The sequence below is a fragment of the Chrysoperla carnea genome, chromosome 2, assembly GCF_905475395.1.
Source record: "Chrysoperla carnea chromosome 2, inChrCarn1.1, whole genome shotgun sequence".
Taxonomy (NCBI): domain Eukaryota; kingdom Metazoa; phylum Arthropoda; class Insecta; order Neuroptera; family Chrysopidae; genus Chrysoperla; species Chrysoperla carnea.
In genome coordinates this window covers 10533419-10548265 of record NC_058338.1, presented here as the reverse complement: position 1 = coordinate 10548265, position 14847 = coordinate 10533419, and the positions used below count along the sequence as shown (strand labels likewise).

The following is a 14847-nucleotide window of genomic DNA, read 5'->3' as shown; positions in this document are numbered from 1 at the left end:
TTTATTCTTTTATAAGGAACTTTTTTTATGTTTAAACTTTTGTTCTATCTCTAACAGTTTACAAAATGGGTCCCTACGGACCCAAGACCCAATTGACCTATGTTGCTCATTCACGAACTTGACCTCACTTCTTACATCCTCACGCTATAAAAATTTCAACTTGATATCTCTTTTCGTTTTTGAGTAATCGTGATAGATGGACAGAGTACAGACGACAGACAGACAGACAACCGGAAATGGACTTATTTGGTGATTTTATGAACACCTCTACCAAAATTTTGTTCATTGCATCAATATTTTTAAGCGTTACAATCTTGAGACTAAACTTAGTCTACCTTGATATATTCCTTTATAAAAATTTAATTAAAAATTAAAATATAAAAAAGTGTACGGCATCCTTAAGAAAATAATTACAATAATGTTTTTAAATAAAGGCTAATAATCCTGGAAAAAAATCTCCTTCAATCCATGATAATTAAAAATATTTTTATAAAAAAAAAAAAAAAAATACCGAATGAGAATACATACTAATGGAAAATTAATTAATTATGTCATGAATGTTGAATTAAAAGAAAATGTATATAAAGAACATTAGAAAATCATTTTCTAATTCATTCACTGCTTTTTTGTATATAATATAAAATGGCTTATTGAAATTTTTTTCAACAAAAGGCAAAAAACTGCGTCTCAAAAGCTAACAATTTATCATTTTTATCCTTTTAATTGATTTTTAGAATAAATTTTGCCAGTTGTATGTTTTAACCAATGCTATTATATGGGAATATCAGCTATGTGTGTGTGACATGTATGTATGTGTGGCTATCTAAGAATGACTATCTTTGTTTACTTACATGACGTAAAAAAACAAACGTTTGACAATCAACAGACAATCAACATTGTCTATACATGATATTTCAACAATTAACTGAGTCAATTGTTTGTTTTCAATTGTTCAATTTAAAATCAATAAAAATTCTTTTTAATGCAAACTAACATGAAGAAAATTTTAGAGAAATTTTTTTAGGGAAGTAGAAGCACTTTAAGTCGGAAAAATAAAAAAAGTTTGATTTATAATAAAAGTTATCGTGTACACCATTGATTTATTTTTATTATGTTTTAGAATATTTGTGCTACTGAGTTTGATAATTTTGGGAGTATCATAAATTTAGAATTTTTTTTATTTACAGCAACGGAAACACCATTACCATATGCTGAATCACTTCATACATCATCATTGGCATTACATAAATCACCAACCCCACGTGCAGTTAGTTTAGAAGATATTTCAAGGTAAGTCAAAACTCATATCTTTCTTTATCTTGAACAGTACATGTTTCCAGGGAAATGTTTACACTGTGTGTACCTACAAGGTGGTTCAGAAATTTTGCTTGGAAAATCATGGCAAGAATAATTTATAAATTATTTTAAATATTATGCATTTGCATATGTATTGAGTGGGATATATTTGAACAGTTATTTGAAAATCCAAAAATTACAAAAAATTCCTAGGTCTTCTCAAAGTTTGCTGAAAAAATGATGAATCATATAGGTTATTCTTTTTAATTGGATATTTCTATATCCAAAAATCTAGAGAGTGTGATAAAAAACTATCTAAAATATTTAGACAATCTTGTAGTTTATAATAATACCATAAAAATATAAGGTTTCCGATGATATAAAAACAAAATCTTAAATTAATTATGAGTTCATCGAAGATCCATCATTTGATGAACAGAGACGACTATAGTTAGAGTATTGATGATTGAAGAGAGATATCTATATTATCAAATTTATAAGCTGCTCTTGTACACAATATATTATATATTTTTGTTGTTGCGTGGTATTGTTAAGCTAAAAATAACACATTATTTGACTACAAAGCATGTTTTTGGTTTATATGTATGTACCGTACAATAAACCAAAACTTTTTACAATACTTTTGTGTGGTATAATATAATTAATATTGTAAGGCATTTAAAGTATCACTGTTTTCATAAAGTTTCATTACAAGATTACATTGGACTTGTAGGTATTGTATTCAATGTATTGTATTCAATATATTGTCGATACAGAATTATTTCTCCAAAGATTTGATTATTACAATTTATATTATAACAAGAGTAGGTAGTAATTCGATTTTCAAGCGTAGCCGCAACTTTGCATAATTTATAATTGATGCATAATAATTTTCAACTAAATAGTTTATTGATTCAATTTGAATATTAATATCCCATGCCTAGTCTATATGAAATCAATTGACACACCAATTTTACAATTTAAACCACCTCCCCTTTTTACAAATTTTTGAAGAACTCCTCCTTCTTGGTGTTACCTCACCTATTTTATAATTTAATAGAAATAATTAAAATAAAAAATAAAACAGCTGTTAAAATTTTTTTTGTTAAATTCTTAACAAAAATCATAAAATCAACATCAAGACAAATAATTTAAAAAATAGACAGAACAAAAGATTAATTAAGTTATCGTTTAATCAAACGATAAACGTTTGATTAAACGATTTATAAAAACTTTGCTTTTATGGGCTAGTTTGTTTTATTTTTACGTATAAATTTTTCGTTTATATTTTAAATTTTAACCTACACCTTGGCACACTATGTCATATTTTGTTGACCACCCCCCCCCTTTAACGTGTGATGTAATAGAGACTTTTCTCATATGTTCTATGTTTGTCAAAAAGCGCTGTAAAAGCGCGGTAAAGGTAAAATATATTAGATTTCCTTTAGCTAAATTGACAACCGCCCAAAACAAAAGCAAATAAATGAAAAAGCCTATTAATGGATGGTCCCAAATTCATGGTCAGCTGGATCGCTTGAAAAATTTTTAGTTTTCTAGGGTACTTTTTTTTTGGTTTTACGCCCAAATCCGCGCACAAATCAGAACGATAATGTGCGATAAGGAACATAGTAGTAGTTTATTCATAAGGCAACCGCCTCACAACGGTTCCCACATTTTTACTTCCACAACAACAAAAAGAAACGAAAGGAAAAAGTGGGAACAAAGAGGTATTAATGATAATAATTATATATGTCACAAAAAGTATCTGTGCCATCCGTATAAAGTTGAACAAGTCAAAGTGTTTCCACATATCATACACTAACGCTTTACATACAAGCATAGGGGAAAGTGCAGTATCTAGAATCAAAATTTACATTTATGTGAATTAGCCATGCATTAAGATAGTACTTACTGTCGTTGCCACAAGTGTCTTGTGAGTTCCGACTTATTCACTTCGGTAATATTTATATCTCACTTAAAAGTAACTCTGTTTCACTACAGAATGACTCAAGGTGCAATGGGATCCAGGTACTACATTTTACCCTACGTGTGCTTGTATACTTACCTCTTTTCCGTTTCTCTTTCTATATAGAAATTTCTATGTTATACTAATATAATAGGTTACTTATATGTACATATATGTGATCATTGTATTATTTCTATAACAATAGTAAAATTTCGTTATCATTGTAAACCAGGCTGGTAGTATTTGATTCATTCAAACTAAAACGCATTGTACTTCCTAGCCAGGAATCGAGTTAGAAACAATTGTTTCCATTAGAATTTCGACTGGGTTGTAATAATTTAATTTTTAATCTTGGTATGCTACAGTGTAACTTATTTCTTACTGTTTATGGAAATTACAGTCTCCTATATTTCAAGTTTTTTTTCTTTATTTTTCAAATGGTTTTTCTCGGGTATTTTCGAAATAATCCTTTCTTTATCTTGTAGCAAAAAATATTACAATCTGTTTGTAAGTTTGTATCATATTTTTGAATTTTTTCGAAACTTTCATCAAGAGTTTGGGCATTGAAAACAGAGATCTCGGGAAGTAATTTGTTAAATATCGCAAATTAATTTTTATATACAGAGTGTTCCAGGAGTAACGGATGACCGTGCTCCTCTTCCATTTTTTAAACCGATGCACGGATAATAAGTTAACCGACTGCTTATATTAGAATCCATGCTATAAAAGCAAATTATAGATGCGTGTATTATGATCCATACCTTTATAAGTAAGTAAGAACGAAAGCGTCGTTTTGGGGAGCACAAATTTACAATTTAAATGCTGGAGTATCATTTCACGTCACGGGAATATTTGAAGTACCAATAATATTTATATTTACTCCAATTAAAATTATAATTATTTTGTTGTTCCAATTAAATTTGTAATATTTTTTTTACAATTTATTGAGTTCATAAATACTCCTCACCTGCACCGACCCGGGTGGCTTCCATAAATACACCCCGAGGCAATGATTTGTTGCAATGAGAAGGTTTATAGTGTATACAATATAATAATCAATGTAATTTGTTTTTCAAACTAATCATAAACATTTGACAAATTTTATTGGTTTATTCATATATAGACCAGTCATCATTATACCATATATATTTCGCAGCCAAATTGTTAAATTAGCCGTTTAGTTAATAGCCTAATTTAGTTAAACAGCCGTTTAGTTAAATTTCGTGGTTCCGGTCAAAAATTTTATTAAAAAGTCTAGGAGATCTATAACTATAATGGCTTTGATTACTCATAGCTCGAAAACTACAATTAAAAATATTTTGTGGTCGTGAGTTTTTGATCAAAACGATCCAAAAACATTTTGGGGGCGGTTTGGAGAGTTTCATAAAAAGCCATTTTCCTAGTCATATATGTTCTATAAATATAATGTGTAGCTTTGATCGCCCGTAGCTCGAAAATTACTCGTTTAAAATTTTTGTGGCCGTGAAAGCTTTTGATCAGTATGATCCAAAGAACATTTTATTGTGGGTTAGAAAAAGTTTAACAGATAGTCATTTTCCTATCTAATAATGCGAGGTCCTTTTTAAAACGTTGTTTCAGCAAAATGGGTGGACTAATAGGTACTTATCAAAATTTTTTTTATATGCATTTTTAGTAATTTTAATGAATACAGTTCTGTGCAAAATAAACTTGTTATGTTATCCACAGAATTAGATTTGAGCTGCCCTACTAAAAAATTAATTAAAAAGTTCAAAAACTCCAACTGCATATATATTCTTAAGAATGCTCTACGACCCAAATAATAAGGATAGTTTTTTAGATTAGACAATAGTCTAAGAATGAAATGTAACAACTGATTCCATGCATGGAAATTTTAAACAATCCAAAAATTCAACTATTCCCTCCTATTTACATTTTGACTCTTTAACCTCCGTAATCCTTACCTTTTTTCAGAACACTATAGTTTCGTTACAATATAATTTTGAAGTTGACTGTAAATTGTTTTGTTTATTGTGTATTTTTATTCATAGTTTTGTTTGCTGTCCAATTATCACGATCATTTATCGATATGACAATTTCATATAAATTTATAGCAATGTAATCAAAAACATCATTTTATATATTTTTTTAATTGCTTTTTATTCACTAGTGTGTCTGCCTGTCTGGATTGTAGTGATTATAATTGTCAAGTGTTATCAAATTTTGTGAATATTCATTGATAATTTACAATACAAAAATTACTAATTAGAATAAATAGACTTAGAGATACAGAACAGGCACGCAATTCAGATCCAATAACGTAATTATTGAAAGGAAAATGATGTTTTCATAGTTTCTGTTTGATACGATTATTTAGGGACATTTTGTATCTTCTAGATTCTTATTTAGATTCTATTAAAAAATAAAGTTAGAAGCTTTTTTCTATTCTATAAAGAACATTATGAGATACAATAAAAGTATATAATTTGAACTTAATTATAACAAATGATGTACTGTGTAATACCTATAGAACTGTGTACGTATATACTACTCCCGTTGCTAGCAAGAGTTCTGTAGCTATGATGGGATTGAAAAATTATCATATCCTTTTCTGTGTTCTTCTAATAACCCGCAGAATAAATTTTTTAATATTTTAGACTCGTCCACTGGGTGAGTTTTCCCAATCTCTTCGTTAAGATCGCTGAATCATCCATCATTCGATTAGTTCCAAAGTTCTTTGTAGACTTTTATTTTTAATTGAACCGCTATCGAAATATTGCTCCTCGGAATTTAAAAAAATAATTTTGGAGGATTCAAACTCGCGCTTGCTCAGTTCTCCTGGGATAAGATTGTGTTTACATCCTTCAAAAAAGAGATGGTAGTTAAATGACGAAGCAAACGAGTGTAAAACCATTAAAAATCGAATCTACAGGCAACTGAACCTCTGGTGGCGACTGTAGTAGTTGGATTGTAATCATCTCGACCTCCGCCATGTGACTTTGTATATTTAACTTTATTATGATAAATAAAACTCTTATTTTTTGTTTTTGATAAAATATAATGATACTAAAGATAAATAATTTTAAGTATCTTTTTATATTATTTGTATATTTTATATTTAAATATAATGTTATGTTCTTTATTCATATACATAGAATTCATACATTTTTGAAGCATTTCCGAGGTTTCTGCGGGTCTTGCAGGCCGCAATTGGAGATAAAAAAAATTGGAAAATCCCCCTTTGAACTCCTTTGAAAAAATCGAAAAAAACGCAAAACACAATTTTGTTTTGGAATTTGATGAATCTTGGTTATGGGGTAATTTCGATTCAAAAAGTATAAAAATCAGGTTAATTTAATGATTGGATGCAGAGTTTCTGAGATATCGCAATATTTGGATCGATTTTAGTCCGTATCTCAAAAACTTTTCGACCAGTCATCAAATGCAACCGATTTTTAGGTCAAATTACCTTATATACTGAGTTTTAACGAAATTGGAGACAAAAAAATTTTTTCGATTTTTTGCAATTTTTTTAAGGGGTACGTACCCCTTTGAAAAAATCGAGAAAATCAAACTTGGTGGATGGGGTAATTTTGATCCAAAAAGTATAAAAATCAGGTTAATTTAATGATTGGTTGCAGAGTTACTGAGATATCGCAATATTTGGATCGATTAGTCCGTATATTAGGGAGATTTGAAGAATATTTAACAACTTTGTTGCCAAAGTTTTGTTTTTTTATATTGTTTTTCAATTTGCAATTGACGTTTTTTGTTCTAAATTATCCAAACAACCGTTCCGGGGAAAATTGTGTACAGATTGTCCAACCTGGCAACTATATCATCAGTAGAGCAATTTGAAGAAAACCGTTAAAAAAATTAAGGTGGAATGGTACTCAAGCACCAGTTCCTTCTGGACTAAATGAAACCTCCTACAATAGTCCTACAATAGTTTCGTTCACCAATAATTGAAAACTCCCAGTATTTTATTTAATATATACCCAGATATAATAATAATACTTATGTATAAGAAGAATCTATTTATATTTGTTTGTATACAACATGTATAAGCTGATAACAGACTTGTTTAATGCTATCTACATAAACTCTGTAGTAACATAAGATAGTATAAGTACTATACGAGTACCAGTACCAGTACCAGTACCAGTACCAGTATATATAATATAGCTGGAGACAAAAACATAACTACTATGTTTTAGTAAGTAGTTAGTTATATTATATATTGTCTAGTACTGTTATATGTTTTCTAAGAGTCGACCTAACTTATATATTTATTAAAAACCGATGTTAAGGGTGTCTTAGGAAATAAAAATGGGAAATATTGTAAATATGCGATTCAAAAGTTTCTTAAAAGTGCTTAAAAGAACAGCGATTTATGAAACAAACAATATTAGAAAGGTTCTCAATTCAACCACGTTTTAAGTTATTTAAACAAATAAACGAAAAATTATATAGAAGCCTGGAATCGAACCAGGACGTAACACAGTGGAGTATTTATATCAAATATCTGGTCAAAACTAAACTCTTTTCTTTTGCATTGAAAGTTGTTTTTTGGTGTAGTTAGATGACCACCCCATCTCAAACATGCCATTAGGTTAATTTTGATAACAAATTTGAAAAGTATGATCCAATTTTAGTAGGATTACATACTTGATTTTTCAAAATTGGATAAAATTTGGATCTGATAGAGCAAAATTAAATTTTTTGGATTCTGATGACGTCATGAAGTTAAAAAATTTGATTTTTTCTGATAACACAGGCAAATTTGATCGTATTTTATTGGAATTTTTTTTGAAACCCACTAATTTTGGGTCATTCTTTTCAGCTGTGATGTCAGTTTTTCGCTAGCTATCACTAATATGCTTTATACAGGGTCTAGGATCCCACATTCTTGAAACCTATTAGAGCTAGGTTAATTTTGATCACAAATTTGAAAAGTATGACCCAAATTTAGTAGTATTACATACCTGGGTTATCAAAATTGGATAAAATTTTGATGTGATAGAGCAAAATTAAATTTTTTGATTCTGATGACGTCATTATTCTTTTCAGCTGTGATGTCAGTTATTGGCTAGCTATCACTAATATGCTTAATTCCGGTATCAGGGCTCCACTTGTCTGAAATCTATTAGAGCTAGTTTAATTTGGTCAAAAATTTGAAAAGTATGTATATGATAACAAATGTATATAATATCTCTCACTTAGATGCATTACTTAACGCACTTATTCTGACATACTCGTGATATTTATATGCCAAGATGTAAATTGAACATTCTGTATATTGTTGATTGTAATAATAGCATATACTGAATAATCATACATAACAAATGAAGCAACCTTAAAACATTTAAAATAAAAGCACGAAGTATGAAGTATGAAGATGATTACTGTTGTTTCTGAAGGATGCAAATAAAACTAAGAATTCTATATAATGTTATAAGTGCTTTATTAGATTCCATGTTATGTTATAGTTATTGTATGTGTAGTAAAGTAAGTGTCTCCATTCATATAACAATAATTCTTAGTAAATATATTATTAAGTTTAAAAGCACCCGCCATGCCACTAACTATCATCTTCTTATCTAACTGAACTCGTTCTAACTATCATCGTCATCGTGATCATGATTGCGGTTTCATCAAGTTCTCTACTTCAACATGAATGAATATAGAAAGACAAGAATAAATTATTCTAAATTTGAAATTTAAGGATACTAAACATCTTAAAATTCTAATTATTTATGTTATTTGAATACATTACGAAATCAAATTTCAAAACACCACTAAGTGACAGTGCATTTCAAAACACCACTAGTTCCATCCTGAGCGAAGATGGTTTAAGAATGGATTACGCTTGGAAACAAAGATTGTCCCATTCTCGAATGAGATGCTACCATCGAATGAACAGTTGCAAAAGGCTTGGCGCAAGTTTGGCTGTGCCAGTCATGGCATCAAGTCTTGGTTTAACAATCGCTGCTAGTTTTTTTCATGGATTTACTATGCTTGGTCTGGTAACCCTGCCATCGATTTATTCACCTTGGTCAAAACTTGAGTGAGCACTAACAAAACCTATCTTTACCATACTTAGACAAGACTTGGGTACAAACTAGCATATAAAGGCTCAAGCCCATCTTAAGGTACCAGGATTGAGTTCCAGACCAAGGCTTCATTTATTTTCCTCCGTCGAAGATTTGACAAACACTGGCAAACCACGACTTGATTTATTATTGAGCCAATGCTCGGACAAACACTAACATATCAATCAATTTTTATTATATTTAACCAAGCCTTGAGCAAGGACTGGAAGATCAAGGCTTTGATTCCATGTTTTGCTGCCTCAAAATAAATTGCCCTAGTTTTCTGTAGAAACATTCAAATTTGTTACAATAAAATATTTGGTGGCCAGATACCAAGCAGTAGATAATCAATGTATTCAAAACTTATCCTAGTTTTTAACTTTAAAAGCTATTATTGGAAGTAAATGTTTGCATGGAGTAAACTTATATTTCAATAGTATGACTAAACATATACAATGTCAGTTTCCAGAATAACATATCCGGATACCACCTTCTGTTTGTTTCCTAGTCTGTTTAATGTAATTGTCTTTAAGTGTTGAATTAAGTACTTACATCTTACACGAATGTATATGGCATTGTACACCCTCAAAGAAAATGCGCTCTCAAGCATTCCGTACCGTTAAACCGTTAAAATTGATTCACAGGACGCAAATGGGACAAAAAATTACTTTTTATAGATGACTTTTACATTGAGTGATACACATATTTGCATACATTCATATTTTTATATATTTTGATCAAAAAAGTTCAGTCCAATGCTCATTTATCAGTCTGAACTAGTGGCAATAAAAGCATGAAATGATTTCTTCGAAACATATTATTTTTAAATTATATAAAAGGGAAAACTTATTATTACAAAAATTTTTTATTATTACCTTTTCTCTCTTCTGTAGTTTACAATAAGTGGTAACTACACAAAATATTTCACGAAACCTTTCTATAATTCCGTATTTTGACATTCATTCATTTAATCGAGAATAAAAAGGAAAATGTTCATGTTAAATTTTAAGTGTTGTTAAGAACCACAAAGATTTTTTATTTTAGAATGATTCTACGAGAACGTATTGCATACGAAAACCTCTTATATTTTCAATTTACAAGTGCAATAATTATAATTATGGTTGTTTTTTGTACATGGGTTGGCTAAGTGTATGCAATGCCTCTTACTCAACTGGTATACAAGTTGTATAAAATATAAAACTAGGAACATATGCTGTGAAGAAAACAATGTCATAAGATTTGTAATGTTACCTAAAAAACAAAAGAAAAAACCTTAATTTGTGAATTTTCAGAAAAAGTAAATATCTTTAAGGCCTGATCTCGTGCGGCAAATCGCTCTAGAATTTCGTCTCTTATTAATACTTTTTCGTATTACACGATTGATCAAGAAAAAAAGTGTAATATGTTTAGAGTTCATTTATGAAAGTTTCTTTGATTCTTCATAATTTCTGCTTGCCTGAACAGATTTGGATGATTGATTTGATTTACATCATCCCGAATGACACTGGCTTTTGCCTTGAAAAAGTCAATATGACGAATTTATAAATCAATAATGTGTTTGAAAATCAAACTTGTCATAAAATTTATGAAATAAAAATAAATAATTACGGCAAGTCCTGTTCCGCCAAAAAAAACTAAATAAAAAGTAAAAAAACAAATTTTATAAGTCAATCTGTATATACATGAAGCGAAAGGTCACATCATTTTCTCGCTGACTGAAACGATAGAATAAAATTATCATTGTAGTCGAGGGAACTCTTCGACTACATATTGATCCACAGAATTATCCTCCGACTGAAATAATAATTTTAATCGCAGAAACGGTTCCAACGATTTTCCTGAAAATTTGTATGCAAGGGGTTTTTGGGGTGAAAAATCATTCTACCTAGCTTTTAGTTTTAGAAAACGTCGTAAAATTTGTGTCTTTTTAACTCAAAAAATACCGAAAACGGTTCCAACGATTTTCCTGAAAAGTAGTATGCAAGGGGTTTTTGGGGTGGAAAATCATTCTACCTAGCTTTTATTTTTAGAAAACGTCGTAAAATTTGTGTCTTTTTAATTCAAAAAATACCGAGTAAAGCTCGGCCATCCATCAGGTACTTATTATTTATTTCATTAAACTTTGGAGAGAATTGAATGTACGGATTTAAATTCAAAGGCTTATATGAATGATTTACAATTAAAATAGATTTATAAAATATTTAAATCCGTTACTTATATTTTAATGAAATATGCATATAAGTGAAATATTAATTAAAATATATCAAATAAATTATGCAAAATATATTATTATATTCGATCCTCTTCTATCGTTCAAAACATTTATCTACAGTATCCTTATACTGTCTGCTCATATACCATGTGTGTTTGTACCATCTAGGCATATACATATCTGTAGAATGACAGAATACATCCGTTTAGTAATGCATCTAAGCGAGAGGTATTATATACATGTATTGAACATTAGTTGGAAGACGCTTGGAGAGTGGGAGTTTTTTAGTTAATTAATAATATTTGTATGCAACAAAACTCCCACTCTCTGCATGCATACAACAGAAGATCTATCGTATCGTATCTGTAGTCTTACAACACATGTATATAACACCTCTCGCTTAGATGCATTACTAAACGGATGTATTCTGTCATACTACAGATATGTATATGCCTAGATGGTACAAACACACATGGTATATGTCTGCTGGTCTGTTTGTATACTAGAATAAACCATAATTATTTAAATATATAATACTCCAAGCGCTAGCAGCGAAGGAAATCATGTAGTTAGGCCATTTCCGTTTGTCCGCCTGTCCGTCTCTCAGCATGAGAGAAAATTCGAAATCAAAACGAAAGGAGATATCGAGCTGAAATTTTTATAGCTCAGGATGTAAAAAGTGAGGTTAATTTCGTTAGTGAGCAACATAGGTCTTTGTTTAATCTTGTACAGCGTAAGAGATAAAACAAAAGTTTAAATGTAAAAATATTCCTTAAACAAAAATTAACAACTTTTGTTGAAATTTATTTTTATTAATAGCATTGTTTTCCCGTTAGGGCGTAAATTAGGACAAAACTATGGTGTACATTTTCTCCAAAACTATAAAAGATAGATAGTTGAAAATTTGTAGTTGGCTTGAACTAGTAGTAGATTTTGGAAAAACGAAAACAAAAAGCCCGCCATTATAGGTGTTGGTTCTTAAACTTTTCTAATTCGAGGCGATTTCTGATGACGCTTCAAGCTAGGAAGCTTTATTGTGGGAACATTTGACTTAACTAAGATCACATAAAGAAATTTTGTACTAACCGAGCTGACAAGTCTGAAACCATTTTAAAACAGTTAATAATACAATTTTATCGAAGAAAAACTTTTATTGTTAGTCTAGCAGTTGCTAACGCCTGTACTATAAATAGAATAGGCATGTACACGATGAAGATAGAGACGTTAAACTATAAGTGAGGGTGGATGGACGTGAAGTGTAGTATTAGATCTTTATTGCATGAATAATTAATTAATATAAAAAGAATTTAATTATTATTAAAAATGCAAATTTGTAAAATGTTATTTGTGCATTATTATTGTATTATACTTGGACGGATGGTACGTACGGCTAACTCCAAACATATACAGGGTGTCACAATTAGAGATTGGCAACTATTATATTTTTTCGTTCCAATTATTTTTAAAATTTTGGTTTTTTGGAAACTCCACTGTCACTCCGCCACGCTGTATCATATTGTCTGTAACCCTTAACCAAATATAACGTCACAGTTTCCTGTCCCTCTTTATAAATAATCAAAAATTTACAAAATTTGAATTGGGAACGAACTCCGAACGTCACGATCCTTGAAGCAATAATTGTTTTCTTTCTCCATTTGCGGATTGTATTTTATAAATACGTTTTCTTCGACCCCCTCCCGCTCCTTTGAAATGTAACATTCTGTACATTGAAAACAATAACAATGTTCTTATATTTTAAAGTGTATATAAAATAAAATACAATATAATGAAATAGGAATACTAATTTTATTTAAATTTTTATTTTTATTTTTTTTGCAATAAATATGTAAAAGTTGAATATAATATTTTTAATTGATTTAATTGAATATAAATGGGATTTTAATGTTTTTGTTTAATAATTCATAAACACATACATAGAACATAGACATAGTTAGTTACTTTTGTTGTATATAAATGTAAAATAGAATAAAGTTATCAACTTTCTATGTCATCAAACTTTTTTAATGCATCCAAATTCAATTTAATGTACGTACACTTTTTATCCCTATCCCTATATATTATAAATGTGAAAGTAAGCATGTTTGCTTGTTTGTTTCTTACCTTTCACGCTAAAACTAGGGAATAGTTTTTAATGAAACTGTACAGCAAATAGCTCATACTTCAGAATGATACATGAGCTATAATTTATAAAGATATATTTAAAATAAAATAAAATTTAATCTGACGTTTACTATTTTAAATTTTTACAGAAATCTGTAATTTATGGTTCAAAATGATGATTATAGATGGAGAAAATCTATCATCATCATTTTGAACCATAAATTAAAGTGTTCTGTAAAAATTTAAAATAGTAAACGTCAAACCATTCGTGAGCTAACTTTTCTGATATACTCAATGAATTCTGCCTATTTTACAACAAAATTTAAAAGTGTACACATAAAGAGAGGTGGAGGCAGTGAAACAGGCGGGTATCAGGCTAGTACAAATATAATTTTGAATATGTAATACATAAAAGTTATACAGAAATTTCGAACATTGAAGAATAGGTACATATACACGTTTTACAATGTAGGCAATATCTCTTTAATGTTTCAATCTTGATTCGATTTATGAGCTATCTAACTTTTTTCATTTCTGGGAAAACCATAAAAAAAATAAACTTGAAATATATATATATATTCGTTGTATAGAGACTTATGGTTGACATCATATACCTACTAAAATTTGTGCTCTTTTTTTCAAACGAATAAAGAGAAATACGTAAAAAAGTTTTTTTTATTATGACTTCAAGAAATCATTATTTAACTACGCACAAAAATAAATGATCAAGTCAACAATAAATGAAAATATTGCAAGAGGTTTCGTAAATTTATATCTTGCTCTGTGCTACTTTGGTTTGATAGAACTATATCACCATCACGGGAATTCGATTTAAAATTATACATCAAAGAGAGCCTACACGCTTTTATGGTTTTTGTCTATCCCATAAATTATAGAATACACAAAAGCAGAAAAAATCGGCGTTAAAGGCTTCCATGTGACCAAATCTCTGAAGAACTTTTTCACTGTATCACATGCAGAGACCCATCGCTGTTCGCTCTTCTTGTGTTAATTATAGATGGCAGACCGTATGTAATCCAGGAAAAAGTATGTTATCTTATTTGTATAGTCCCAAATTTTTACAAAAAATCAAAGCTGTTTGGTACTCGTCATATTTGGATCACTAATTTATTTCACCCTGAAAAAACTTTCAATCGTTTGTCCATTGAGCTAATTCTGGA

The 14847-nt window shown here is 29.5% G+C and overlaps 1 protein-coding gene across 10 annotated transcripts in view; it reads left to right on the top strand.

Moving 5' to 3' along the window:
• The window catches only part of LOC123294017 (disks large 1 tumor suppressor protein), a 1177915-nt gene that overhangs the window by 1071786 nt on the left and 91282 nt on the right, over positions 1-14847 (top strand). For all 10 annotated transcript variants that reach the window (XM_044875074.1, XM_044875072.1, XM_044875076.1 and 7 more), the window contains one exon: positions 1188-1290. In XM_044875074.1, the coding sequence (XP_044731009.1) occupies positions 1188-1290 (103 nt within the window). The remainder of the gene's footprint in view (positions 1-1187; positions 1291-14847) is intronic.